A 27,018-nucleotide genomic window follows, 5' to 3' on the forward strand; every position below is an offset into this window, starting at 1 on the left:
ATATCTACAGGTAAAAAACTTATGTCAAATATTTGTGTAGATTAAATATGTTTTTTATATTTTATATTATTTATTGACATGTTTTTCATCCGTGAATAACATGTTATTATCCCGGTTGAATAGGATACCTCCCCATTTTACCCGCTCTTCACCTACCACCACTAACAGCACACGCGCGAACTTGACACGTCATCCTACATTCGTGCAGAGAAATTTGTTCTGTTACACCCGCCGTTTCAAAACCTTAACATCATCGAAACTCGCTGCTCACAAATTCATTCGCCATGGAAAGAGGCATCCGACGTGGATATTATTATTATCATTATTTGCTGACGTGGGATTATGAACCACATTTCGTTATTACAATTGTATCCTTTTGATCATGCAATTTCACCTAATTCATTCATTTGATCGATCAATAAATGCTGATTTCTTCAGAATCAATACCCATTAGGTCCAATTACAACCCCTTTTAGCTTTTAATGGAGGCTTTGTGTGATCTTTGTAAGGTGGCTAGAGCAGTGGTGTATTGCAGCTCTGATGCTGCAAGATTATGCTTCCAATGTGACAATTGTGTGCACTCTGCTAACCCATTATCACGCAGACACCCTCGTTCTCTGTTATGTGATAAGTGCAATTACCAGCCTGCGGTTGCCCGCCAGGTGTTCGATAAAACGTTTCTGTGTGAAACTTGTGATTTGAATAAGGGTGGGGGGTTATCAGGGAAAGAATGTATTGAGGAGGTGAGTTTTTACACTGGGTGTCCGTCAAGTGAGGAGTTTTTGAAGATTTTGTCGCCCGAAGATCCGATGATTAGCCCTCGGTTTGGTCCAGTTAATAGTTTGAATGGTGGTGAGAATGTTGGTGGTGTTCAAAGGAATGATCAGCAAATTGGGTTTGTGGCTTCAAGGCTTAATGAGTTAGCTTCGTCGATGAAATATGAGTCATGGATCCCGAACCCGTCTTCGTTTTTGAGCTATTTAACCCCTTGTGAAAAGACTCCAAACCCTTTTTTCCCTGATGGATCAAATCTGAATAAGGTATCATTTTTATTGATCTTTGGTTAATTAACACAATTTGTTTTAATTTGTTTTATGTAAATGTAGGATGTGCCAAATTTGAACAATCTTGGGGTTAATAATAATGGTGAAGGTTTATCTGATAATGTTGCTTTGAATTTTGATGGTGGTTTTGGGATGTTTGACTCCATTCCTTCGGGTCAAACTAAACACCCGTCTGAGGATGGAAGTCTTGACTGTCTTGTGATGGAGAAGAACTTATCGGTTACTGAATCTAACAGTCATGCAGAAAACACAATTGAGGTTTGTAATGTTAGATGGATAATATTGGATTTATAACTTCAATAGGGTGTTTGATTGTTTGAATTTGAGTTTTGAAACTGCTTACTCAATTATACAACTTTCAAACAGATTAAGCACACATGAAAACTATTTTTAACGGTCTGATTCTCATTATCTAATAATATGTTATGTAGGTCTGTTAACGAATCAGACGTTCAGTGAACCGTTCGACTAGAAGTTCGTTTATTTAATAATTGAGTGAACATGAACAAGAAAATTTGTGAGCATGACACTTGTCTTGTTTGGTCGTTTGCGTTCATAAACGTTCCTTTATGTTTGTTCGTTTGTGTTCATAAACGCTCCTTTATGTTTGTTCCTTTACGTCCATTAGTTTACATATTTATTTATACTTGTTTATTCTTTATTAGCAATACTAATTGGATCATCATGCATCAACCCATCACCTAAATCAAATTTTAGAACCAAATGCCCGGTTATTGATTGACGAATTGAACAAACGAACAAAACACGTTCATTTTCTTTGTTCTTGTAAATTCGTTTAAAATACAAGCAAATGAACAAAACATGCTCATTTATGTCCGTTCATGTATGTTCGTTGATAATATAAAAGAACGGACATAAACGGACTTGAACATGTTCCTTTTCCTAATGAATGAAGTCCATTGTTTAAATGTTTGTGCTTGTTCGGTTAAAGTTAAACGAACAAACATGAACACACTACGTTTGTGTTTGTTTGGTTCATTTACACTATTAAAAATGAAAGTATCAAACTTTAAATACTTACAATATTTAAATAAGCCTGTGCAAACTTTAAATAGAAACTTTGTCAAAACCCCATAAAAATAAACGAATTTTATTAGCCTGGCCAAGTTTGTGTTAACTCGTTTATTAAGTAGGTCGTTTTCAGGTTTACCTATTTAACAATGAATTATATTTGTCAATCCAAAACCTAATCATCTATCATATTCATAATTCATAAATAACTAAACTTCACCACGCATTTGACACATGTAATCACTTGATTATACAACTTCAAACAGTATTTTCTTGATTCTCGTAATCTAATATCAAATCATCTGTTCTTTATACTTTTTTAGGCAACATCACAAGATTGCACCACTTTTCCAACCGCACAAGTATCGGGGTCAGCTAATAATTTGATGCGTGGTATGAACGGTGGGATGCTTTTGAATCCAAATGCTATGAATCTAGGGTTTCCTAATGCTCAACTTCATTCAAGCATGTCACTTTCAATATCCAATATTACTGGAGAAAGTAGTGCTGCTGATTTTCAAGATTGTGGTTTATCACCAATGTTTCTAACTGCAACTGGTGAATCACCGTGGGAGCCGAATTTTGAATCGAGCCCACAAGCGAGAGATAAAGCTAAGATGAGATACAAAGAGAAAAAGAAAACACGAACGTATGTAATTCTAAATCTTTATTAGATGTGGTAAAATGAGTTAAAACAATGATCTAAGAGCTTTAAGAACACCTAAAAACCAATCATTTTATTTGTTTGTATGTATTTAATATTATTTGAGGGTAGCTTTGTCATTTGTTATGTAATCACAAGTTTACATATGTGTAATAACCAAATTACGTGTATGTAATAAGAAATTTACGTATGTAATCGTAAAATTACATCTAGTAAATGACAAAACTACCCTCAAATAATATTAAATAAATAAAATGATTGGTTGCTAAGAGTTCTTAAAGTTTTTAAATTATTTGCAAGTTCTAGAATGACCATGATCGTATTATATAATTTGAATAATAATTTGTTCTTTTAGCAGTAAATAGTTTAGGAGTTTTATGCATTAAAAATACTCTTTGGGTGACTTTCGCCAAGTTTCACACGTTAACTTAACGCTCTAACTTTTATTCGTTTGGCCCTTCAAAGATATTTTTTTTAATGAAATGACCACTTTTCTACTAAGGGATTAGCTATATGCTATTTGATTTACAGTTTGAATTCATTGCATTTATTATGTGTAGATTTGGTAAACATATAAGATATGCTTCTCGTAAAGCTAGAGCGGATACTAGAAAGCGTGTAAAAGGTCGATTTGTGAAGGCCGGTGAAGAGTATGACTATGACCCTCTTGTCACAACGGATGTAACTTCTTAAGGTATTAACTCATTAATTACTCCCTTATTCTATTTAAGCTAATTTGGGTGTGTGATTTGATACCCATTATCTATTTTTAGTCATATCATGAAAATCAGATAATCGTGTTTGGATGCGATTATATTTACATATGGGTTAATTTACACATTAATTTCGACTAGCTTAATGTTGTTTTAGGTCATGAAGATCAAACTTGCCTGATGATGGACCAATTTATTAAGTTTTTTTTATAAGTGATACATTTTTGAAGTCGAGTTCCTGATAAAGGTATGTGTGTATACACGTCTGATCTGTGTTTCATAATAACGCGATCGATATCATTGATTGTGGTTTTCATAGATCAAGAAACTGAATACATGGTTTCCAACTTTTGCAGGGATATGAAGGAGAGGAGATCATTTTTTAAAATGTTTTTGAGATAAACATCTTCATTTTTGAATTTGATTAGATTTATAAAAACATTATTTGTTTTGAGACTAATAAGCTTTAGAGTGATTGAGTTGTACTTGATTTTGTTAGATACACAGTTTCCATTCTTTTTAATATCAAATAAAAACCATGGTTTTCATAGATCAAGAAACTGAATACATGGTTTCCAACTTTTGCAGGGATATGAAGGAGAGGAGATCATTTTTTAAAATGTTTTTGAGATAAACATCTTCATTTTTGAATTTGATTAGATTTATAAAAACATTATTTGTTTTGAGACTAATAAGCTTTAGAGTGATTGAGTTGTACTTGATTTTGTTAGATACACAGTTTCCATTCTTTTTAATATCAAATAAAAACCATTCTTTTGTTATGTAAGGGTACTTTTGAATTTTTTTTATTAATGGCAAGGCACCCAAGTTTTATGAAGATGAAAGCTAAATAAAAATCTAACTCCCTCCCAGGCTCAACAAGATTTTTTTTTCTTGAAAGCTTCCTAGTTCCTACCATCGAATTCAATGGTGGTTTGGTAAATTACCCGTATAATACGTGAAACCAATGGGTATATTAGTAATTTTACTTATGGATTCTTGTTTTGTACTTCGTTTCTCTTAACAAATGATCGTGTTTGTACACAAAGGCAACTCAATGTAAGTAAGAAATCTTCAACTACAAATTATATTTCATATTAGATCATTCTCATCATCATCAATTGAAGCCTAGACACACCAAGTAGATAATAATTATAATCAAATAAAACATTTAAAAAAAATTTAAAGAACAAGAAGGGACTTGTTATGTGAATCTTGGTTCATCCATCATTTAGCTTTAGTATGAGATTGCTGAGAAACTCGAACCTCAACGAGATACCGATGTGTGGGCCTCGAGCAAGTGGTGCATAGCATACATCTCACGTGCCTACGAGCTAGAAAATTGGCGCTATGAACATATTTATCGCATTTTCGACACAAAAACGCGTCGTCGGCTTGGCAATAAAGCGATGCATTTGAATTACAAAGTGCACAACTTGTGGTGATGGTGGGATGATGAGGTGAACCCATCAAATGTTGTTGGTGTGTGCCTTTGCACATATTGTTTTGATGGTTTCTTGAAAGTTAGAAAGGTTTAAGAGGATGAAGAGAGAAGATGAGCCCAAATTTATATGTGGAAAGTTAGGTAACTAGTGGTTAGAAATTTCAAGTTTAGGGGTTGGCCCACTATAGAGTTGGATGGGTGTTTTAAATGGTTATTATTTCCAAGTTGGTATGAAATTCAAGATAAGTGCTACTAAAAATGATATTTTGTTAACTTACCCTATTAAGAAGCTTTTTTTTTTCTTTCTTTTAGAAAAGAAATATTTGGTCATAAGAGAAATATAGAAATAAAACGTGATACTCATGGAAAATCTTATTGAAATTACATAAATTATATATTTTAAAACTAAATCAACCAAAAGTTACAAATTTGAAAAAAATATCGAGTTCAATAGTATCCAAAATTTACAAATTTGAAAAGATTAACATGTGAACAACCAATTTAGATTTTTCGGGTCACTTTAGGTTAAAACAAGGTAATAACTAAGTTGAATTACTAATAAAATCATCTTATCGAATTTATGTAGATAAAGTTAGGTTTGCCACAAAATTTCGATGTTCGTAGGATGGGTTGAGTATTTAGGTTTGTTTGATTTACACATTCATTCAGATTCTTCTATTGTAAATATAATAATTCAAACTTTTTAATAATTCACAAGTTCAATATTCCATAACTTCTAATTCAATGATACTTTTAAAATCTTTTAAGCTGGACTCATAATCAATTCCTTAGCAAATAGATGCCTTCTTTCATGACCATATAATCAGTATAATTAACTTGTGATTAGTCGTTGTCACACTTGTGGACTTGCGTGACTTACTTATGTTGTTGCTTTAATAGTACCATCTTCATAATTGTTACATTATTGGTTTGTATGCCTCAAATCATTATAACTAGTTGTTGGAATTGAATCGTATATTGTTGTTTGTACATACTTTCCCTGGTGCAATAATGTATATGTGGTTTCCTTGTCTTCTTCTCTAGAGTTGGTGTATGTTTTGAGCCTGAGCACTTTTAAATAAATTGAGTTCCTTTTGCTTTGGGGAGAAGATATGTAGGCATAAATGCTTAATTATATGTGGTAAATATGTTGCATGTTGCATGTTTTTAAATATTTAGAAAATAAATATTGTTAGTGCATGCATGATCATACGGTGTAAAACACTGCTTATTTTGAATACAAATAAAAAATATAAACATTTAATACAAATTCTGAATAAAACGCTTCACATTTTGAAATTTTCACGTAAGACACAATACCAGATATTAGAGCGTCCACAATAAGCTTTGGTCCCTAGGTTCAGATTTACATGGTTGACAACGGACCAAGACAAGCAAAGTCAACCATTGTGAAGGGATGTCCTTGGATGGGAAGTTTGGCACTGCATATGTGAAACGGATTATGAGGTGGGACATTCTCTCTCTCTCATCTTATCTTATCTTAAATATATATAAACAAATTCACAGATATAGGTCTTACCAAACCCAGATAACCCTTAAACGTATTATAACATCTAATTAAATTAAAAATTAATTTCACCAAATATTTGATATGAAAATCGTATAATGTATAAAATAGGGATATACTAAAAACTTATACCCGATTTTTTTTTATTTTAAAAAAAAGATATTATTTATAACTAAGAAACAATTTTATAGTAAAAAAATATAAGCGGGTTATGGGTCTCACTAAACCTAGATAGCTTTTAAACCGGGTTAATAACATCTCATTTATTTGTGAAACTATTTCATTATAAAATAATAAGTATATTATTAACTTCATTACAATAAATAAAATTAAAATCCAAAAATAATATATAAATATTAGAAATAAATACCGTAAAACAGCCCTATAAATAACACGGGGGGATAAAAGCTAGTATATTAGGCCTGTAAACGAACCGAACGTTCGGTGAACTGTCGTGAACCGTTCGGTGTGAAGTTCGTTTATGTTCGTTTATTTAATAAACGAACGAACATGAACAAAAAATTTGTGTTCGTTTAATTAAACGAACGAACATGAACACATGTTCCGTTTGTTCATTTATGTTCATGAACGTTCGTTTATGTTCGTTTATGTCTGTTTATTTATGTTCATTTATGTATTAATATTAATAGAAAATAATTAAATATTATCTGGATAGGTCATCTGCTTAAAGGTTTTATATTTGTTAATTTGTGTTCATTTAAGTGTTTTCATTTAAGTTCGTTTATATTTGTGTTCATTTACCTTTGTTGATACATGTTTGCTTATCTTTGTTCAGTTGTGTTAATTTAGATTTTAAACAAACAAACACAAATGTTCATTTTTAAATAAACGAACATGAACATAAATATTTGTTCGATTAAGTGTCCGTGTTCTTTTAAAGTTAAATTAATGAACACGAACATGCCCTTGTTCGTGTTCATTCGATTCGTTTACAGGCTTTCATTATTCACATTGATGAATACTTCAGTCTCAATCTCTAGGCTATGACGATTTTATTTGTGTTCGTTTGTGTTCGTGAACTGTTCATAAACACATTAATTTCCTTAATGAACGAACACGAACATAAAATCTCGTTCGGTAAGTGTTCGTGAATACATTATTTACTTAAAAAAAACATGAACAAGGCCTTGTTCGTGTTCGTTCGGTTCGTTTACAGCCCTAAGTATATATATACACACACACATACATTATATGTGTATAGATTTAATAATTTTTAATGGATTTGTTGTTGTGGAGAAAAATACGACTTTAAAGAAAAGTTTGAAATCTGATTTAACGATTTGTGGAGATCTATTGTTGTAGATGTTCTTTGAAAATCATACCTCAACAAGAGAAGAATTATTCACAAAAGTGATCAGTCTTGAATATTTGATCAACTCTAACAACATAAGTCGGTGAAGAGGTAGGTCCCAGCAGAGCCCAGTTGGACCCGCAAGACTCACCTTGAAGAGGGACGTCTGCGCAGAAACCAACTGGATCCGCATGACCAACCATGCTCAGAGACGTGACGTCCTTACGCGCAGTACGCAAGCTGTTCCCGCAGGAAATGCCTCCCAATGGTGAAGGACTCCGTCTGTTCCCGCAGCCTCGGATACAAGCCATCAGGGAAGGCCACCCGCGCAGCAAGGCTACACGCACAAGGCACTTAGCTCTCAATCACTCAGTGTCACCTGAAGGAATGAGCAAAGCCGGGAACAATCCCGCACAGTGGCGGGAGGTGGAATACTCCCGCCCAAATAAGCCAGTCCGTACGATACAGGAAGATCTTCTGTACTGTACCTGACGAGGTATGGGCAAAAGATCTGACTAAAGATACGACAGCTTATTGACAACAGTATGGCGAGCAGCATGCTCCTGTACTGTATGTCACTATTAGCCGCTGCCTACTCACCAACTACTGCCATACCACGTGCATAGCCGGCAGTTGGTGGAAAGGGAATAGTACACAGCAGGCCTGGTCACTATCAGCCGCTGCCTACCCACCAACTACCAGCAGGGCACGTGCGTAGGCCACAGTTGGTAGAACAGGAATACTATTCAGCAGACCACACCTCCTTGGAAACCTACCTTCGGCTATAAATACCACAAATGGTACGACCATCTCATCTTATCATATCTTATCACATCATCAACATATTATACCTGATATCTGCTCTAGCAATCTCTTAATATACATTTATATTTAAAGAGCAATCTAGTCTGATTCTCACGCCGGAGGGTGGTCACAAGGAGGAACCCCCCCCCCCCTTCTCAGTGACAAGCTCACGGTGTCTGTTTTGCAGGTTATCAGAAGAACCATCTTTGCCGGGTCTAACCCCTCGTGGGAAACATCTATCTAACCCCCAGGTTACCCGTAATCTGCCCGGGGTCCGGTTAGTGTTTCTTCAGTCGGCTTATAGATAAGCCGAAACTCTAGTTGACAAAAATAAAATAAAATAAAATAAAAAACAGATCGATGCACAGTCTAATTGTGAATGGAACATGGATGATTTGTTAATTCGAAAAGTCTTGCCATCTCCAACTAAGTCCAATGAACTTCAACGGGTCAACCCCAACAATGGATCTATACATGTATGGAAATCATTATTATTGATTTTACATAAACTATTATATATATATACTATTCATAGCACAGTAAATGAAACAAGCCATTTAGTTCTTCCCACGTGTATAATGGCATTTCACATTTCAAATTTTCATTTGGCAGTTACAATATTTTATTTATAACTTTTATCTATACTATATATAATAAATGAGATAAAGGTAAATTAAGACATTTGATTTTAAAAGTTTACAATTCTAATACATAAAGTACATGTGTTAATAGGGGTAAACTTGTCTTTTAAACATAACTATAATTTATCGAACTTACAAGTTTACCCCCTCATCATTAACCATATTATGTTTTTAATTTTAGTTTTAACTAACTTCCCACCTATAATTTTTAAACGCCAATAACTTTCTCATACGTTAATATTTTTGTAGAAAAATTATACCATAAAAACGAACATTTTATTCTCTTTATTTTGAATATGATATGTAATAATTTTTAAATTTTAAACAAATTAATATGTTATGTAGGAGTTTTCAATGCCTATTCTGATAGTTTTAAGTTAAACTTGTGAGCCTAACGTTAGTATCGTTTTTTGTCGTCTATAACAAAAACTCAGTCATTGAAAATTGAAACCAAACTGTTACTTACGGTATGGTTCCGGTTTGGTTTCATAGTTTAAGCTATGATAAAAAAATGTTTAAAATAATTATTAATTTACCTATACCATCAATCCTAACTAAGCATCAACAAGATAGGGTATCATAATATGAAAAATGATAATTTTAGCCATATAAATGGAAGACCTAAGACACGAAATAATAACAAGAACAAACATTACTACAAATTATACTGGAATTAGATTAATATAAAGTTGTAATATCCAAGTTTATTTATATCTATACTATATATAATACATGAGAAAATGGTAAATTAAGACACTTGATTTTAAGAGTTTTACAAATTTTAATGCATAAAAAACATGTTTTAATAGAGGTAAACTTGTCTTTTAAACATAAGGTAAACTTGTCTTTTAAACATAACCATAACTTATTCAACATACAAGTTTACCCCCTCATCTTTAACCATATTATGTTTTTAATTTTAGTTTTAAACTAACTTCCCATCCATGATTTTTAAACGACAATAACTTTTTCATACGTTAATATTTTTGTAGAAAAATTATACCATAAAAACGAACATTTTATTTTCTATAATTTGAATTTGACATTGTTATAATTTTTAAAACTTAAACAAATTAATATGTTAGTGGGGGCGTTCAATGTCAATTCTAATGGTTTTTAAGTTAAACTTGTGAGCCTAACGTTAGTATGGTTTTTTGTCGTCCAAATCCAAAACTGAGTCATTGAAAATTGAAACCAAACTGTAACTTACGGTATGGTTCTGGTTTGGTTTTACAGTTTAACTTATGATAATAAATGTTTAAAATAATTATTAATTTAACCGTACCATCAATCCTAACTAAACATCAACAAGATATGATACCTTAGAGGATCGTAATATTTAAAATGATAAATTTAGCCATATAAATGAAAGACCAAAGACACGAAATAATAGCAAGAACAAACATCACTACAAATCATACTGGAATTAGATTAATATAAAGTTGTTATATCTAAGTTTACATGTATTTAAAATTACTTTTTTCAATTGTATTTTACTATATCTAATATATATAACAAAACATATCTAATACTAAATAATAAAAGAAATTAAAATGCATCCAACATTTACAGTCTGGTCTGGTTTCAAATGGCCGGTTTTCGATATAAACTGCGAACCAAACCAATGATACGGTTTGAAAATTTTGAAACTGACCAACCGACCAAAAGTAAAAATATCAACTGTGAAACCACACCGATATCCGGTTTAAACTGTTTCACGATTTTAAACCAAACCATAACCATAAACACTCATAAGTGTTACGTGATTAACAGGGTCTGCGTTTAAACACCCGCCGCATCGCGCGGGCACCCTCCTAGTATTGATAATACTTTAAGCTTATCATTTATTTCATTGCAATACATCGTTCATTTTCAAGTTCGATTTTAACGATTTGTTTTATTTCTTCTATAATTATCCTTTTGACATATTTTCTTCTCTTACAAATTTTAGAATGCTATATTTTTCCAAATTTTGAACACATCGTTGTGACGCACTTACATATAAGTTTGTTCAGGATCGATCTATGTCAAATATTATATACTAACTTTTCTTTTTTGCAATGTAACATTACTCTAAATTTGAATACAAACGACAATGTTTCTACGTAAGTCTTGACATAAATATAATTCAATACCGAGTTCATGCAAAGCGCGGCCAAAACATGTCTCGGTTATAATATATTTTTGTTTTCTACATAAAGACTTAAAGACAACTTTATTTCTACCTACGTTTCGATATAAATTCAAATTTTATTAAAACAAAGTCCCCATAACACGCGGAAAAACTTATTAACTTTATGTTTAATCAGCGTCTCCATCGTGACACGCGGGTTAATGTGTATCAACGTTTCCGCTGTAACGCACGGGGACGTTTACTAGTTAGTATAAAAAGTTACAATTATTGCTTTCAGGAAATGAAGTTTTGGTCCATAAATTCTTCCTATTTTTCTTAGTGAGTGGTTCCCAAGTCAATTTATCTAATTGTTGACAGAAGTTGGGTTTGTATGGTCTAGAATTAAAGCAAAATTTGTGTTTCTGCCCCCACTGAATTATGCTCATTTCTTTACTATTTTCTTATGCCATCTATTCTAGATGCATGGTGTCTTCTATATGTGTGATTGAGATTCAAATTATTCCTACAAACACCTAGTTAATTAAGAATAAATTAAAAATAATTATGTTTTTTTAGATCGTATTCATGACTGAAAATATTTTTTTATAACAGGATTGGAATATTTGTAATTTTCTTTTCACTGCTATATGATCTAACAACTTACACGTCATGTCAAGTTATTTTCAATTGACACTATTTTGATAATCAATCATTCATTGAATTTGTCCATCCATTTTTTTTAGCTGAGTCGTCCTTTTTAGATTGCATCCAACCAAAATATAAGTATTGTCAGTGACGGATTCAAGATTTTTTTTAGTGGATTTATTGTTTTTAGGTGCTCCGAATTCATAGGATTGGGCATAAAAATTTTGGGCGATTCAATGGTTTGGGTCGGATAAAGTTAATCACATAATAAAAATACAATACAGTAATAAAAAAACGTCTCCCTTAAAAAACAACGAATAATCCGCATGCCTTTGCCATTGGTGTAACTATACGAGTGGGCTAATGACCGCGTTTTTTCCTACGATTAAAACAACGCTTAAATTTCATCTTAATTTCACAAGTCATAAATAGATAAAGTTTCATAAACATAAATACAAATGCTACAATTGCATACACCTTTACACTTAAAACAATCCTATTTGTTTAATTAGGCCACATCTTCGTCTTTTTCCCCATATCTAGATATATATATATATATGTGAAGCATATGCATCGGTAAATAAATTATTAAACCAAGAATGTAGTCCTAAATATTTAAAAAAAAAACAATGCATCAGCACAATTACACAGCACAGGAAAACTAACATGAAGGCATGTGCAACAATACTTGACGGTACATGGCTTAGCCTTTGCTTGAATCTTGTAGTTAACGTATATAGCATAGGCATTCTATTGTATGGTGGAGGTTGTGATGGAGAGTGTGGGCTATAGAGTGAAAAAAGAAACCCTAAATATGTTTTGAATAAAAAAATATTAGAAAACATGCAGCAAGAGAGAATTAAACCCAGATATCTCCAACTATAAAGTAGAAACTTAACCACTAGAGCATTTGTTCAATTTGTGTATGAGTTCACTCTATATTTTATATGTGGGTTCACTACAGTCTTTTTATATGGACGTTCTACTTAAAATCCGAAACTCAGTGGGTTCTCGTGAATCCGGTGAACCCACACTAGATCCGCCCATGAGTATTGTAACAAATATAAACAAGCGTGTGGGCCCTTGGGTGCGCAAAAGTGAAATTACACTAATTTTGACGTTATTTTACTAATTTGGTGAAAATAGCGTTAAAAGTGGTAGAAGGTTAATCAGGCATCATGTGATGGCACTGATAGTCGAAAGACATGGGTACATGCACCAATCGGCTGGGGTCCTGATAGTTGAGTGTTATGTGCCTTATGTCCAAGGTTGATGCAAAACCACTATCGAGCCGGAGGTCTCACTGGAAGCAGTCTCTCTATTCCTATGGAGTAGAGTTAAGGTTGTCTACATATTACCCTCCTTAGTACCTACCATAACTTTGCTATTGGTGGGATATTCTGAGTATGATTATGATGATAAACAAATGTTGTTTAAGACATGCTATCAATGCAAGAAATACAAAAGACGGACGTCTACTTTCATTTTATGCTATTTTTACCCATCTCATACGTCAACTATATGTCTATATGTAAGCTAGTATTTCTGTCATTAACCTCTAATTTTACAAGTTATCAAATATCAAACATATAAATCCCTTCACTTTTTTGTATATGATTTCGTGGCGAGGCTTAAATCTAGAAAAATAAAAGTAACAAACAAATGATTTTTATTTTTATCAAAATGAGTATAGGCTAAATTATAGACTAACTTATTTTACGAACTTCTTTACTATTTAGTCTAATTTTATTGATGGAAAACTTTGAACCGGTTTTTCCTGAGCCGTATAAGGAGCAAACTTCTAATAAGGTTCTAGAGGGAGTTAGTTTTCATCTATATCTTTTCCAAGTCGTTTATTGAATCGATGCAATTGATGTCGTATACCGAATGGAAGGAAGATGCTCGGAATGTCGGTTTTATGATCCTATAAATAATCAAACTTGCACATATATCTTTGCTACTTTCTCTTTGAATTTCTTTATCTAAACTAAAAAATTTAGTATATATGAATACACCATAGGTAATTTTTTACGATTACATTCTTTTTAGTTCTTGTATCTATGACAATAACTGTATCAAACAAATATGGCACATGTTACTTTTTACTTGTTGATTCGAATGATGGATTCGTCAGATTATAAATTGAAAATAAGGATGACATATGAATCCATATGGTTCAACATATTCTACGTTTTTTTTTTGTAATTTCCTCATCTGGTTTAGTCATTTTTATGTTCCAAACAGATTATAACTATTTTTTTTAGATTTTTTTAGACACAACAACAAAAAGTAAAAAATATGATTGGCAGAACCATAGAATATTTAGGAAACTCGAAGTTTTAAATTAGAAATGAATATATATCTTTAAAATACTAGAGCAACTCACATTATAATGTCAAACCAATAGTGATTCATGCAAGTCCTATGATCAACAACATACACCTTATCAAGTTTGTGAATAAATGCTATGTTTTATAAACGATAATAAAATCGATTATAAATTATTGTAATTGATGAAATTAATAAGTTTGAATTACGAGTATGCCCTTTCTAAACACGTTTACTCGTTTAGTTGTTTTTGTTTTATCATATCAAATTTTAAAGGTAAGCAACAAAATTGTTACGTGCTTGAACAATTCAAACAAAACTAAAAACCAAGCTTAGCGATCACCACCCGCTAATCAATAGATGGATTGTTTGGGTAAAAATATAGTTTTTTGGTTTATATTAGTCAAGCCAAATTAAGCAGGTCAGAACGCATTGCTTATAAAGCACTTGATAAATTAAAAGGGTCTAAATGAGCGATCAACATTCACGATCATTCTGACCAACCGTTTTACGAGCCGTGATGAAAGCCATTAACTCTTTTGAGTAAACTGATTGGTTTTGATCCTTTTAAAATAAGTTGGATGAATGACACATGACATGATATATGAGTGATAGGTGAGATGAATGGTCTCTTTCAAAGTGTTTAATGTGTCTGTTGCATGATGTTGTTGAAAGATAGTCCACATGTATGGTTGTGGCTTCATAGTGTTTGATGGTCTAATGCTTGTTTGATTCTCTTTTCATATTTGGTTATGAGCCCTTAAAATGTTCAAAGCACGTCACATCGATTCTTACTTTCTTTCAAATTCAAGACTAAAAAAGTCGAGAAATAATAAGTTGACACCTAGTTTAAATTAAAAAAACTATAAAATTTACCACCTCATAGTTATTTTGTTTAGTTAGCAAGTTGTGTATGTGTACACAATACACCTTTATAACCTTGATATCTCATTTTGTCCTGTTATAAAATCACATAGACTCACATGGACTTAATCGGTTTATTTTAAGTTTAAGAGACTCAATGTGATCTCGTTTTCGAATACCTAACTTAAGATTTTATGGTTTATTAAAGTATATGCAAGGCCATTTTGGAGGACTCCCTATGTTCATATGTTAATAACTTAAAAGATGTTTATTATGACTTATCATATAAAGAAAAAAAGAGGTCATGAATTGTTTATTTTCTGATAATAAAAAATTACTTAGTATAAGAGTATATCCTATTCGTTGACAAAAATTGAAACACTATAAAAATTATCAAAGCAAGGTTGAGGGTTGTTGATTCGTAGGTAAGTGGTACGCCACTTCAATATCACACATGTTGAATCGATATCCACAAAAACACAACTTACTAGCAATATACCAATAATCTAAATATTATTATTTAAACAAATAATAAAATGTAATAGACGAATTGCATTTTTTATCAGAAAAAAAATTGTATTTAACAAAACAAGCAAAAGAAAATTGACAAAATTTTTGGTGAGTAAAAAATTGAATACCATCTACGAAGCAAATGTTGTTGAAGTGTACATAAGTTACTTCTCATAATCGAAATCTTATCACCAGAAATATTTGTAATTTCTCAATGTATCAAAACAAGCTACTAGCATCTGTGACATAGTATATAGCACAAAGGATACAGCAATGATCTAAATTTGTGAACCAGAAGTCAAAACAATGCAAGTCATTCAAGGGCATAAATGATCATTTTGTCACTTTATAACCCTGCAAGCAACAAAAAAGAAATATAATTACATAAGCCAGTTAATTAGTTGTTCAATGTCAAACTACAAATTTCAAAACCACATACCTTCACCCTCTTGAGTAATGCCTTAGCATTCTCATCATTCTTGAAGTGATCGCGAACGGGCTGCATTTCATATTAAATATCTTTCATTTACATCACACAAAAACTTATTATAAAAACAAATAATGATAACAAACCTGTAAAATCCTGTTTAAGGCCTTTGATAGGGCCGGTTTTAGGTCAGCAGGATGCAAATCCCCCTTTTCATAATCACCAACTAGCTCCTCAAAACTTGTAAACGTCCTATACATACGTGCATACATACATATATACACACAACTATCAACTAGTAGATAACTTTTTAAAAGTTAAAAAAGAATATAATAAAACTCACTTTTCTCCTCCGTTTTCGGGTTTTCTTTCAACCTTGAACTCGTTAAACCACGGGAATACGATGTACTTTATGTACTCAAGACACGGGTTCCCGTCAACAACATTTGGTGGACAGTATGCTTTTTTAATCTTCAAATTAACGTCAGCCTGTTACATTACCATGCGATATAATATTATGAGCAAGTGTTTCATAAGCCAAATTTAATATGAAGGATTATACATACCTCCTCATCTTCCATAAAAACGGCAGAAGAGGGATCAGATTTTGACATTTTTTCTTGTCCTTGCAACAGTCCGGAAAGCATGTCTGCATACACCATATAGCAATCACAAACAAGCATACATACATATATACACACACAAACAGACATTCATACATATACACACGCATATATATATGTACTAGCCTATATACCCGTGTGACACATGGATTATAAACGTTAATTCTAAAACATGTGTAAATAAATATATAAAGTAAATTTGAAATTTAATTAAATATTTTTTTAACCACATGTTGCGGTGTGGGGTCGTGCTAGTGTTATAATACTATTCTGATATACAAACGAATAGTTTTTTCGTGAGGGGGAGGAGGTTTATAGACATATAGAGAGAGGGGGGGGGGGGGTTATAGGCATAAGTAAGTTTCTTTGCGAGAACATGAACAATTTTTTTTTTCATTTTCTCAAACTTAATTTTTTAAAAACATAGAAAAAAATGGTTGAAATGCAATGTTTATTCATCTTTTTTGAATCTTGACATAAAAAAAAACCTTTTGTTAGTAACCTACACATGCATAAGTAAATGTTTAAAAATTAAAATATAAAACATATGAACAAATTACTTTAACGGCTTTTATGTACATATTACATAACATACACATCTATATGCTAATTTTATAAAACATGAACCATTAATAAAACAAATTAAATGATTTATGTTTGCTCCTTTTGTTCTCGCAATAATTTATTTTAATGTTCTAAAATGAACACACAGTATAAGTACCACACAAACACACACATACATACTAAAGAGGTACCCGCGCGATGCGACAGGAAACACACACTAATAAGCACATAAACTTTTTTTTGAAAAATATACAATAGCAATATCATACTCAATTTTAAGAGAATAAAATGCTTGTTTTTATGGTGTATTCTTTTTAAAAAATATAACGTATGAAAAAGTTATGGCCGTTTAAAAATCATGGTGGGAAGTTAGTTAAAAATGAAATTAAAATAAATATATGGATAATATAGAGGTGGAAGCGTAATTATTGTTTAAATTTACAAAAGTTGAGTATAGTTGGGGCAAAATTGTAATTATAGTTTAAAGAATCAAATGTTGCGTGGGTCTAGTGACTAAAAGACATATTTGCCCCTTGAAAGTCTTCTTTAACCCCATGTAATAAGCCTTGTACAATGAGCAATAGAACATGTCAAACCTAATTTTTTAGATGTCTCTCCTTCATATATAGTATAGATAAGATTAGGTTGTGGGTCTTACGATGTGACAATATGATAGGCTTGTTTTTCCTCTTAGAATCATCACAATACTCCCTAGCAAGAACATTCACTTTCCTTTGATCCATGCCTAACTGACAGATGTCAGCCTGTTTCAACAAACAAACTAGGATTACTTACAAACAAAACCAAAAATGCAAATCAGCACAAGCAGAAGATGTTCAACAACAGACCTTAAGGAAAAATATATCTGCACATTGCATGCACGGGTAAAATATCTGAGCAGCCGTCAACTCATCCTGCTCATTTCGCCCCATAATTTGGCAACACCTACAATCATTCATTATTCACAACACAAAGATGAATACAAAGACTTTTGTTGACATTAGTAATTAATACTTTCCACGTGTGCAACTAGCTTTTTACCTCATTATACGAGGAAGTTTATTCCTTCTAGCAATGTCCATCACCAGAGGCCAGTACTCATGTGCCCGAGAGTTAATTTCTTCAGACGACCACAAAAACTCCACTTGCCCACCCTCCAGATTCATCCCAGTTGCCTTCCATATCTCAATAAGGTACTTACCGACAACTTGGATTTTATTTAAATCTCCACCCATTTTGTTGTTCAATTGGGCAAACCAATCAGCTATCCAAATCTTCACTTTGCAGCCAGCAGATGTCAGCTTATTCACATTAATGGTTTTCATAACACCCTGTTAGCAAAATTGAGTGATTCACTTATTTGGGACGAAAGATATGGTCAATGATAAGCGAAAGTGTAGAACAAACATACTTGTGCTATGTGCATTCGGCCAGATGGTTCGAACCCGTCATAGCAAATTGGTTGGGGTTTTTTGGTAAGAAGATTCAAGAGTTCATCTTCTTGAATACACTCTTCACCAATACTCCTTATAATCCTATATTTTTCCTCCACGCTCATCCTTAACATACCACACCAACAAATAATAAACAATTTAAATGACAATTGAGAGATACAAACAACTAAATCCTGTTTCAATCAAGATTCAAGTGAGCAAACACTCGTTAAGAGTGCCTTTCTGTAACTTTTTTTATTGTGTAATGTTGTCAACAAAGTGTTTTTAATCTATTCGCACGTATCAATCATTAAATATTTAAATCTACTAGGGGTATAAACAAGCCAAGCCGCTTATGAGCTACTCGAGAGAAGCCTGCTAAAATCTCGAATCGACACAAGCTAAAGCATGCTCAAGTCTTAAAATAAGCTGGTATAATAAACGAGCTCAAGTTGGCTCACGAGCCGAGAGCAAGCTTAAAAAACAACTCACTGGCCAAGCTCAAGCTTTAAAAATAAAGCTCGAAACAAGACAGACTCGAGCTTGGCTCGTTTACACACCTAATATCTACAAAGCCTTTCATGAGAAGCATTAAATCATGCATGACACATTGAACACTAAATTGCTTGCAAGCCTATTATTAAACCGTACACAAATTAGCAGTAAAATAAATTTGTCTGTTGTTCAACTGAACTCCAGAAGAAAATATATTGGATAAAGGATACATATGAACAATCATGAATTATACTTAAATTAGCAATTGACTTACCGTGAAGTTGATGAATTTGAAGATTGTAATTCATCTTCTGATTTCAAAGAAAGTGATTCGACTTCTTTCACTGGAGGGGTCTCCATTGACAGGCTGTTTCTCACTCGATTTGCTTCTGTTATTCAATTTTCACTTTACCCTGGTATCAATAAGCAGCAAGTAAATTTCATTGAATTAAGATAATCAAATTTGGTAAAATGGGCTCTGATTATTATCCTTTTTTTTCATAATCAACATAATCATATTTGAAAAGAGAATCTTAACATAACTAACTGACTGCTCATAAACTTAGTTACATGTACATCTAGTTTAATTTTTGTTACAACAATCATTTTGAAAACAACCATTCAAACTCAAACTTCAATTCCAAAACCATGTTTACCACATCAATTTCCTACTTGAACCCAAAAAAAAAAAAAAAACCTTTGATTTCGCTTTCAGATGTAACCAATCTGGTATGAATTGGAAATAGTAACAGAGCAAAAAACAAAGAACACGAACACAAACTATGCCAACTTGCAACTTTATTAATCAGAAAATCTACTAAAAAAACTGATTACATAATCGAGCATATAAGTGAACTAGATATCTCCTAATTCTGCTCAAACTCAAATACAAACTATCTTAATAAAAAAATAATTGAAAAAAGATAAACCAACATGCTTATTTATTCCTTAATATTAGAACGAGCTTGATTATAACCCGAACTCTCGGTTTGGCAAATAATTCCCACCAGCTGAAATATCAGCTTGGCAATGATATTACGTATGTCCAAAGTCCACTTCTTTCATAATGAAAGGATCTAACATCAAATCCTATAAATCAAGTGTGCTGCTAATCTAATAGTATTAGAGGACTCCAGTGCATGCAATAAATTCAAATGATCTAATAATCTGATTGCTACAATAATCAAGTTTGCATTACATAAAATAATCGAGATCCAGCTAAATCGAGTGATTGGTGCACAGAAACCCTAAGGTTTGTCGTAAAATAATGATAAGAAGCTATATATTATCTAATAATAATTGATTCGTAAATAGATAGATAAAATGCAATAAACTGAAGAAATTAATGAGCAAAGAAAGAAAGGAACCTGGAATAGGAATACAGCTGCTGTCTGCTGAGTTTGACGAAGAAGATATTAGTTGTGGGAGATGATGACGATGGAATTTATTCAGGGTTTTGGGGATTAATTTTAGAATGGGCTTGCATTACATGTGTCACATGGGCTGGGCTTTTAACTGTTATATGGACTATTTGGATAAAAGACAGCCCAATTCATTAGCTTCACAAACCGGTTTTAAAACTGAAATAGTTTCACCAATAACTGATTTTGACTTTAGTTAGACTTGAAATGAACCGGTTTGAGGGGAGGGGGGGGGGGGGGTGGGGGGCGGTTCTGAAATTAGGTTCCTTTGAAGGTGAATGCGGCTGCTAGGAGGGCCCAGCAAAAGCGGTTACCCACGAGTGATAATTTGATCAAAATAAGTATTCTTTTTGGCCTGGTATTTTGCAGCAATTGTATGGCGGCTGGGGAGTTGGTTGACCATGTTTTTGCGTCATGCTATGTTGCGATAGTGGTGTCGCAGCATATCAGTTTATGGTGTAATCATTAATGTTTGATCAGTAAGTGGAATTCTTACGATTTTTAAACAGGTTCCCGAAGTTAAGCACAAGAGGAAAATGGTTCATTCAATTATTATGGTGACTATTTGGTGTTGTGGAGGGGTACACAAGCTGATTTTTGTGAATAAGTCTTTGAATATCGAAAACATTCTCGGAGATATAAAGATTCTAAACTACTTGTGGATTAAAAATACGGCTAAATGTTTGAATCTAGATTGGAATAGATGGAAGTATTTGGCTATGTAATTTGTTTATGTTTGTATTTGTTCCGGCCCTTGCTGTCTTCTTGATAGGAAGGATGTTTGCTGTTTTATTGGAAGTGTGTTGTTAAGAAAACACATTTCTATCACTTTAATGATAAAATAGTGAATTAGAAAATGATAAATGTAGAATATTTCTTTCGGTTTGACATTTAGCTTTGACAGTCAAGGATTACATTTATTGTCGATGAATCATGACGTAATTCACTAAATATGAGGCCTCTGACGTTAGAATTTCCCGCATCGATTCAAAAGCATATTAAATTGATGTGAGATTGAATTGAAATCATAAATGATGACAAAAAGATGTCGGTTAAACACTCATAAAAAGGTCATAGAATGATGGATTTTTTGTATAAAAGTAAAGAAAGCTGTTACCTGTGGAAGCAGTGAATGACAGGTTCAAACAATTGTGGAAGCAGTGAATTGTAGGGAAAGAGTTGAGAGAACTATGATATATAGGAGAGATCATGGAAGTTTTGTTGAATATATGGCGGGTTGTGGGAGTCCATCCCGCCATTTTGTTGAAAGGGATAAAAATGAAATTGAAATATTAACGTGATCTTAATTTGTTTCTTTCTCTATAAATCTTTTTAATTTGGAAAGAAAGAAATATACACTAAAAATCCCTCCCCTTCTCTCCTCATCTTTTCCTTTTTCTCCATAAAAAAAACTATGAAACACAAAATTTTTCCAAATAATTTCTTTTTTATCATTCAATAAAACTCGAGAACATAGCGTTAGAGCATGTTTGGGATTGAGTTTGAAAAATGCTTATTGGCTTTTTTCAAAAAATCATTTTAACAAGCTAAGATTTAGAGCTTTTAAAAGAATATTTTTTTAACCCTTTCAAAAAACTAAAAATATATATATATATATATATATATATATATATACTTTATAGTTACCAATCTAATTTAACTGCTTTTTTAAATACAAATAACCCTGTAGAAGCTCAATCCCCAAACATATTCTAAACCTGCAACACAAACAATTCCACAATCAATAAATATTTTTCTTCTCCAAATAGTGTATTGTTTTCTCAACAAGGTACGCTTTTGATTGTCTAACTCTGATAATTGATTCATGAGTTTGATCCTCAATTAATCAATTCGAATTAACTCCTCTGTCTCCTATTGATCATCCGATTAATGTTTCTGCCCTAGTTATTATAATTATGTAATTTGGAGCTTTAATTGATGCACAATTATTCATTTATTTACATTCATGTGATTGTCTTATGGTAACCTAATTTTGTTTGCAATCATAAAATCAAATAATCAATTTAACTCAAGCTTTGTTACACACCTTTGTTGTTATTATAATTTAATAATAATCTGATATTGATCATTAAGCATTCAAACATGCTCTTAATATAAGTGATGATTTGCATATGGTTTATTGAATAGTTTGTAAGCTTACTTGTCAAGTAGTGGTTTCTATAAACAGCTAAAAGGAAATTGTCTCGCATTCTCGTTGAAATGGAGAAAGGAAAAGCTTCTAGCCTATTTGTTAATGATGGTTCATTTATGGAGAGATTCAAACAACTTCAAGAAGAAAAAGAAAACACTGTTAAACTAGAACCTAAGCCTGTTTATAGTATCGGTACCCCAGAGTCGAAGCCTAATGATTCTTGCAAGCGTTCGCCAGCTGGAAAACTTGCATACAGTCTTAAACAAAAATCAAAACTTGTGGCACCTGCTGTCACGTTAAGTGAAGATGAAGAAGAAGACGAGAGTAATGTGTCAGTTGACGAGCCTACTAAGAGGCAAAAGTTGGAACAGAATCGTGTTGGTAATTGCTTCTCTTTGACTACCTGTATATCTATATCTGTGAGTGTATGAACATATATGTATGTGTATGTGTATGTGTATATATATCTTTTCTGTTGATGACAAGATGGACAAAAGGTTATGAAAGCTTGTACCTTTGTAGCGGTGAGAAGAGAGCAAAATATTCTTGAATTACTTGTGTCTGATGAATGCAGCTTATACATTATTGGTGGAAAGAGATGTTGAGTAACAGATTTGGGATCTTGGTTTTAATCAGTTATTTAAGTGACATATGCAGCACCACCGGGTGATCCTGCAGTAACGAAGGCTGCTGATAATCTTGCTACTTTTGTGGCTAAAAATGGAAGACAGATTGAGCACATCACTAGACAAAAGAATCCTGGTGATACCCCTTTTAAATATGTCCATTGTAATTATTATTGTTATCTTAATACATATATATATATATTTACATCTATTACTTCTATTTTTAAATGCGGTTACATGATTTTAATTTGTTTGCAGATTTCTTTATGATGAAAGCTGTGCTGATTACAAGTATTATGAATATCGGCTTAGTGAGGAGGAAAAACTTTTGAGTCATTCTGTTAATACTCATGCATTGCCGACTGGTAATGATTTTAATTAAACTTATACTAACTATTACTGGAACATAATACTAACTTTTTATCTTGTATAAAATATAATGAAAGTTTTAATAAAAGTCGTAGATGTAGTTATATATCTTCTTCATTCAAATTTCCATTACTTTAGTAATATGTTTTTAGCATAATTTAATCTAATTTATATGACATGTTCCCTCAAGTGTGAAGTCCTTGGAAAATGACACTTATACCCTTTATGATTTTCACTTATACTCTTACTAAAGCATGCAAAATTTATAACAGGAACTGGAAAGAGTAATGCTGCAAATAGGTCTCAAAGTTCACATCAGCAACAATCAAACTATCAAATTTCTGCTTCAGCTTTATATGAGCCTATTGACAATGAACAAGTATCGTCAAGTGAAAGATCTACTTATGGTAATTAATTTTAACTTTCTTTTAGTTGTTTTGGTAAAAGTCTTATGCTACCTTAAAGGCTTAAACATATAGACGTCTCATAAATTGCACCAACATGACTAATAGTAATGCTGGTAACTTAACATGCGTAGCATGTGTTTTACCAATCAAATATAGTCATTATTTGCACCAATGTTAAGTTGCATAAGTTGAAGTTAATGGAATCAGCATCTAGTTAAGTTAATCATAAAGATGTGTAAAATTAGAAAAGTAGGGGTAAAATGGCCATGTATTAAGTTGCTTATCATGAATTGGGTATATTCAATATTTCAACATTTTAATCGTAAAGTTGTTTATATGATACCTTTAGTTTTTTGTTGGCATATATGATATTTTCTATTTACTAAATTGTAACCCTATCTAGGGGAATCAACTGCCACGTCAGCATCAGATCCTATAGCAATGATGGAGTTTTATATGAAGAAGGCTGCACAAGAAGAGAAGAGAAGACAGCCGAGGCATTCAAAAGACGAGATGCCGCCACCTGCATCGTTACAAGGCGATATTAAAAAAGGCCATCATATGGGAGATTATATACCTCAAGAAGAGCTTGATAAATTCATGGCTACTTGTAATGATGCTGCTGCACAAAAAGCAGCAAAGGAAGCTGCACAGAAAGCAAAGATTCAAGCTGATAATGTTGGTCATAAACTCTTATCCAAAATGGGTTGGAAAGAAGGTAATTAATTAGTTTTACAAGTTTTATTAGAATTAAGTTATATAAAACTGTTTATATCATTTTTATGTTTTAAAAGGCGTGCATTTAGTGAATCGTTCAATAGGAAGTTCTTGGTCAAAGTCTGTAGGAGGCTGATATGTAAAAACAACCAAAGGGATGAAAAAATTATGAATGGTATGTTAGGTCTGTAAACTAACCGAACATTTAGTGAACCTTTCGATAGGAAGTTCGTTTATGTTCGTTTATTTGATAAACAAACACGAACACATGTCTTGTTTGTTCATTCATATATGTTTGTGAATGCATGCTTACGTTCATTCATTTAATTTCGTTTATGTTGATTTATATTCATTAGTTTGCGTTCGTTAATATATTTATTTCAAGTTTTTTCAGCTCATTATAATTAGTCTAATTTTATTAACTTTTTAGGTCCAGCACATTGTTGTTCACATTTAGTTTTAATTTGTTAAATATCTGTTGTGTTTGTTCGAGAACCATTCGTTTACTATACTGTTAATGAATCAACATAAACGAACATGATTTGTGCAGAGAATAACTGTTATGAACATGAATCGTTTGTTCTTTCTATTGAAGTGACCTGAAAAATCGAGTTCACTGGAAGAACGTTAGGGAATATGAAGTGGTTGTGGGCCCACAATAAATTTACATTTGAGTGTTAATTACTTGGTTGGTCCCTATGGTTTTACTTTGCTCTTAAGGTATTTTACATTTCACCTGCACTTAACTTGAAAATCTAGCGCACATCCATTTCGAACTTAAGGACCAAACTTGCATTATGGATGAACCATAGGGACCATCCGAGTGATTAGCTCATTAAATCATATATAAAATTGTTCATATGCTAATTGCAGGTGAAGGGCTTGGGAGTTCAAGAAGCGGTATAGCGGATCCAATAATGGCTGGGAATGTGAAGAAGGATCACTTGGGTGTTGGTGCTTCTAAGCCAGGTGAAGTAACACCTGATGATGATATTTACGAGCAGTATAAAAACGCATGATGCTCGGTTACAAGCATAGACCAAATCCACTTGTAAGTGTATTATTGGCTGCAATTGTTTCTACTTTTATTAAGTTTGTTTCAAGTGAAATAATAAGCCTTGCTGACGTGGCAGGGGAACCCTCGGAAATCGTATTACTGATCAACAAAATGTGGAAGATGAAGGGTGTAGTTACTTTTTATATGCACTTTGTTTGTTTCAAATGTTTGTTATGACTTGATTTATATGTGAGTTTCATTATTTAACAATGTATATTTACTTTTTATGAATTGGGTATTTGGCAATAGTTGTTTGTTTTGTGTCATATTTAACCATTGACAAATATTTATGGTGTGTTTGGTTTTGGGGGTTTGAATAAGATTGAAAGTGATATATAATGCTTGTATGGGTGTTATTCGGGTTATTTATCATGTAGAGTTTATCAGGTCGGGTTCTTTGGGTTTTAAAAGGTGGAAATATAACCCGAACACCAAACTGTTCTAGATTCGGGTTATATGGTTCTTGGGGTTTTTTTGGTCGGCTATGTTGGTCGGTGGCTACAAAGTTGCGTTGTTTTTTACTCTTATAAAATCCATCATATGTAGTTATGGTCAAGTCGGTATACGATTGTATTTTACTTTTAAGGGATAGTTACCTACTAAAAGTTGGGATTTCATTTTTAAACTTGGTGGGGTTATTCAAGTTTCTTATAAAATCCATCATATGTAGTTATGGTCAGGTCAGTATACGATTGTATTTTACTTTTAAGGGATAGTTACCTACTAAAAGTCGGAATTTCATTTTTAAACTTGGTGGGGTTATTCAGGTTAACCTTACAACAAAACCATCATCCATTTCCTGAACTGATTAACTGCGCTATGGTTAAGGTCTTACAGTTATTCGGGTTCTAGTTGACTTAGTTAGCCATTGCGAGACCTCGGCCGGTTTTCTAGCCGTTGATTAGGTTAATTTGCAAGCCAAGTTATTTAATCTATAATATTGAATTACCCCTTATTCTCTAGGTTTGTTAAGAGTTTGAGCCTTAGAGGAGTTTGTGATTTTGATACGGACCAAGTAATAAATCATTAGGATACTTAGTAAATCAACTGTGCTTTATCCTTCTT

At 32.5% G+C, this 27,018-nt stretch overlaps 2 protein-coding genes and 1 pseudogene across 4 annotated transcripts; 2 read left to right on the forward strand and 1 right to left on the reverse strand.

Moving 5' to 3' along the window:
- Positions 1-482: 482 nt before the first annotated feature.
- Positions 483-3,848, forward strand: LOC143535939 (putative zinc finger protein CONSTANS-LIKE 11). The gene is made up of 6 exons (XM_077030048.1): positions 483-1,040; positions 1,107-1,322; positions 2,420-2,745; positions 3,321-3,437; positions 3,629-3,720; positions 3,830-3,848. Exons 1-5 carry the CDS (start codon positions 483-485, stop codon positions 3,684-3,686), a joined length of 1,275 nt encoding a protein of 424 aa, XP_076886163.1. The 3' UTR covers positions 3,687-3,720; positions 3,830-3,848.
- A 12,053-nt stretch (positions 3,849-15,901) lies between these two features.
- Positions 15,902-20,617, reverse strand: LOC143535940 (tyrosine--tRNA ligase 1, cytoplasmic-like). Of its 2 annotated transcripts, XM_077030049.1 has the most exons (11): positions 20,572-20,617; positions 19,479-19,617; positions 18,688-18,835; positions 18,318-18,607; positions 18,125-18,221; positions 17,935-18,040; positions 16,656-16,738; positions 16,433-16,578; positions 16,236-16,341; positions 16,102-16,161; positions 15,904-16,016 (listed from the first exon to the last, which is right to left on the reverse strand). In XM_077030049.1, the coding sequence occupies exons 2-11, from the start codon at positions 19,562-19,564 to the stop codon at positions 15,996-15,998; spliced, it is 1,143 nt and encodes a 380-aa protein (XP_076886164.1). In that variant the 5' UTR covers positions 19,565-19,617; positions 20,572-20,617; the 3' UTR covers positions 15,904-15,995. The 2 variants fall into 2 exon arrangements, with proteins under 2 accessions (XP_076886165.1, XP_076886164.1); XM_077030050.1 differs by lacking the exon at positions 20,572-20,617 and having other exon boundaries at positions 15,902-16,016; positions 19,479-19,591.
- Positions 20,618-22,396: 1,779 nt separating this feature from the next.
- LOC143535942 (SURP and G-patch domain-containing protein 1-like protein) lies at positions 22,397-26,367 on the forward strand (annotated as a pseudogene). The gene is made up of 8 exons (XR_013135799.1): positions 22,397-22,414; positions 22,814-23,158; positions 23,423-23,555; positions 23,662-23,768; positions 24,045-24,179; positions 24,583-24,897; positions 25,770-25,947; positions 26,030-26,367. The product of XR_013135799.1 is annotated as an SURP and G-patch domain-containing protein 1-like protein (transcript).
- The last annotated feature ends 651 nt before the right edge of the window (positions 26,368-27,018 follow it).

This window comes from Bidens hawaiensis, unplaced genomic scaffold (assembly GCF_021521415.1).
Source record: "Bidens hawaiensis isolate Kalapana, Puna unplaced genomic scaffold, B.hawaiensis_p1.1 tig00010730_1, whole genome shotgun sequence".
Lineage (NCBI taxonomy): Eukaryota > Viridiplantae > Streptophyta > Magnoliopsida > Asterales > Asteraceae > Bidens > Bidens hawaiensis.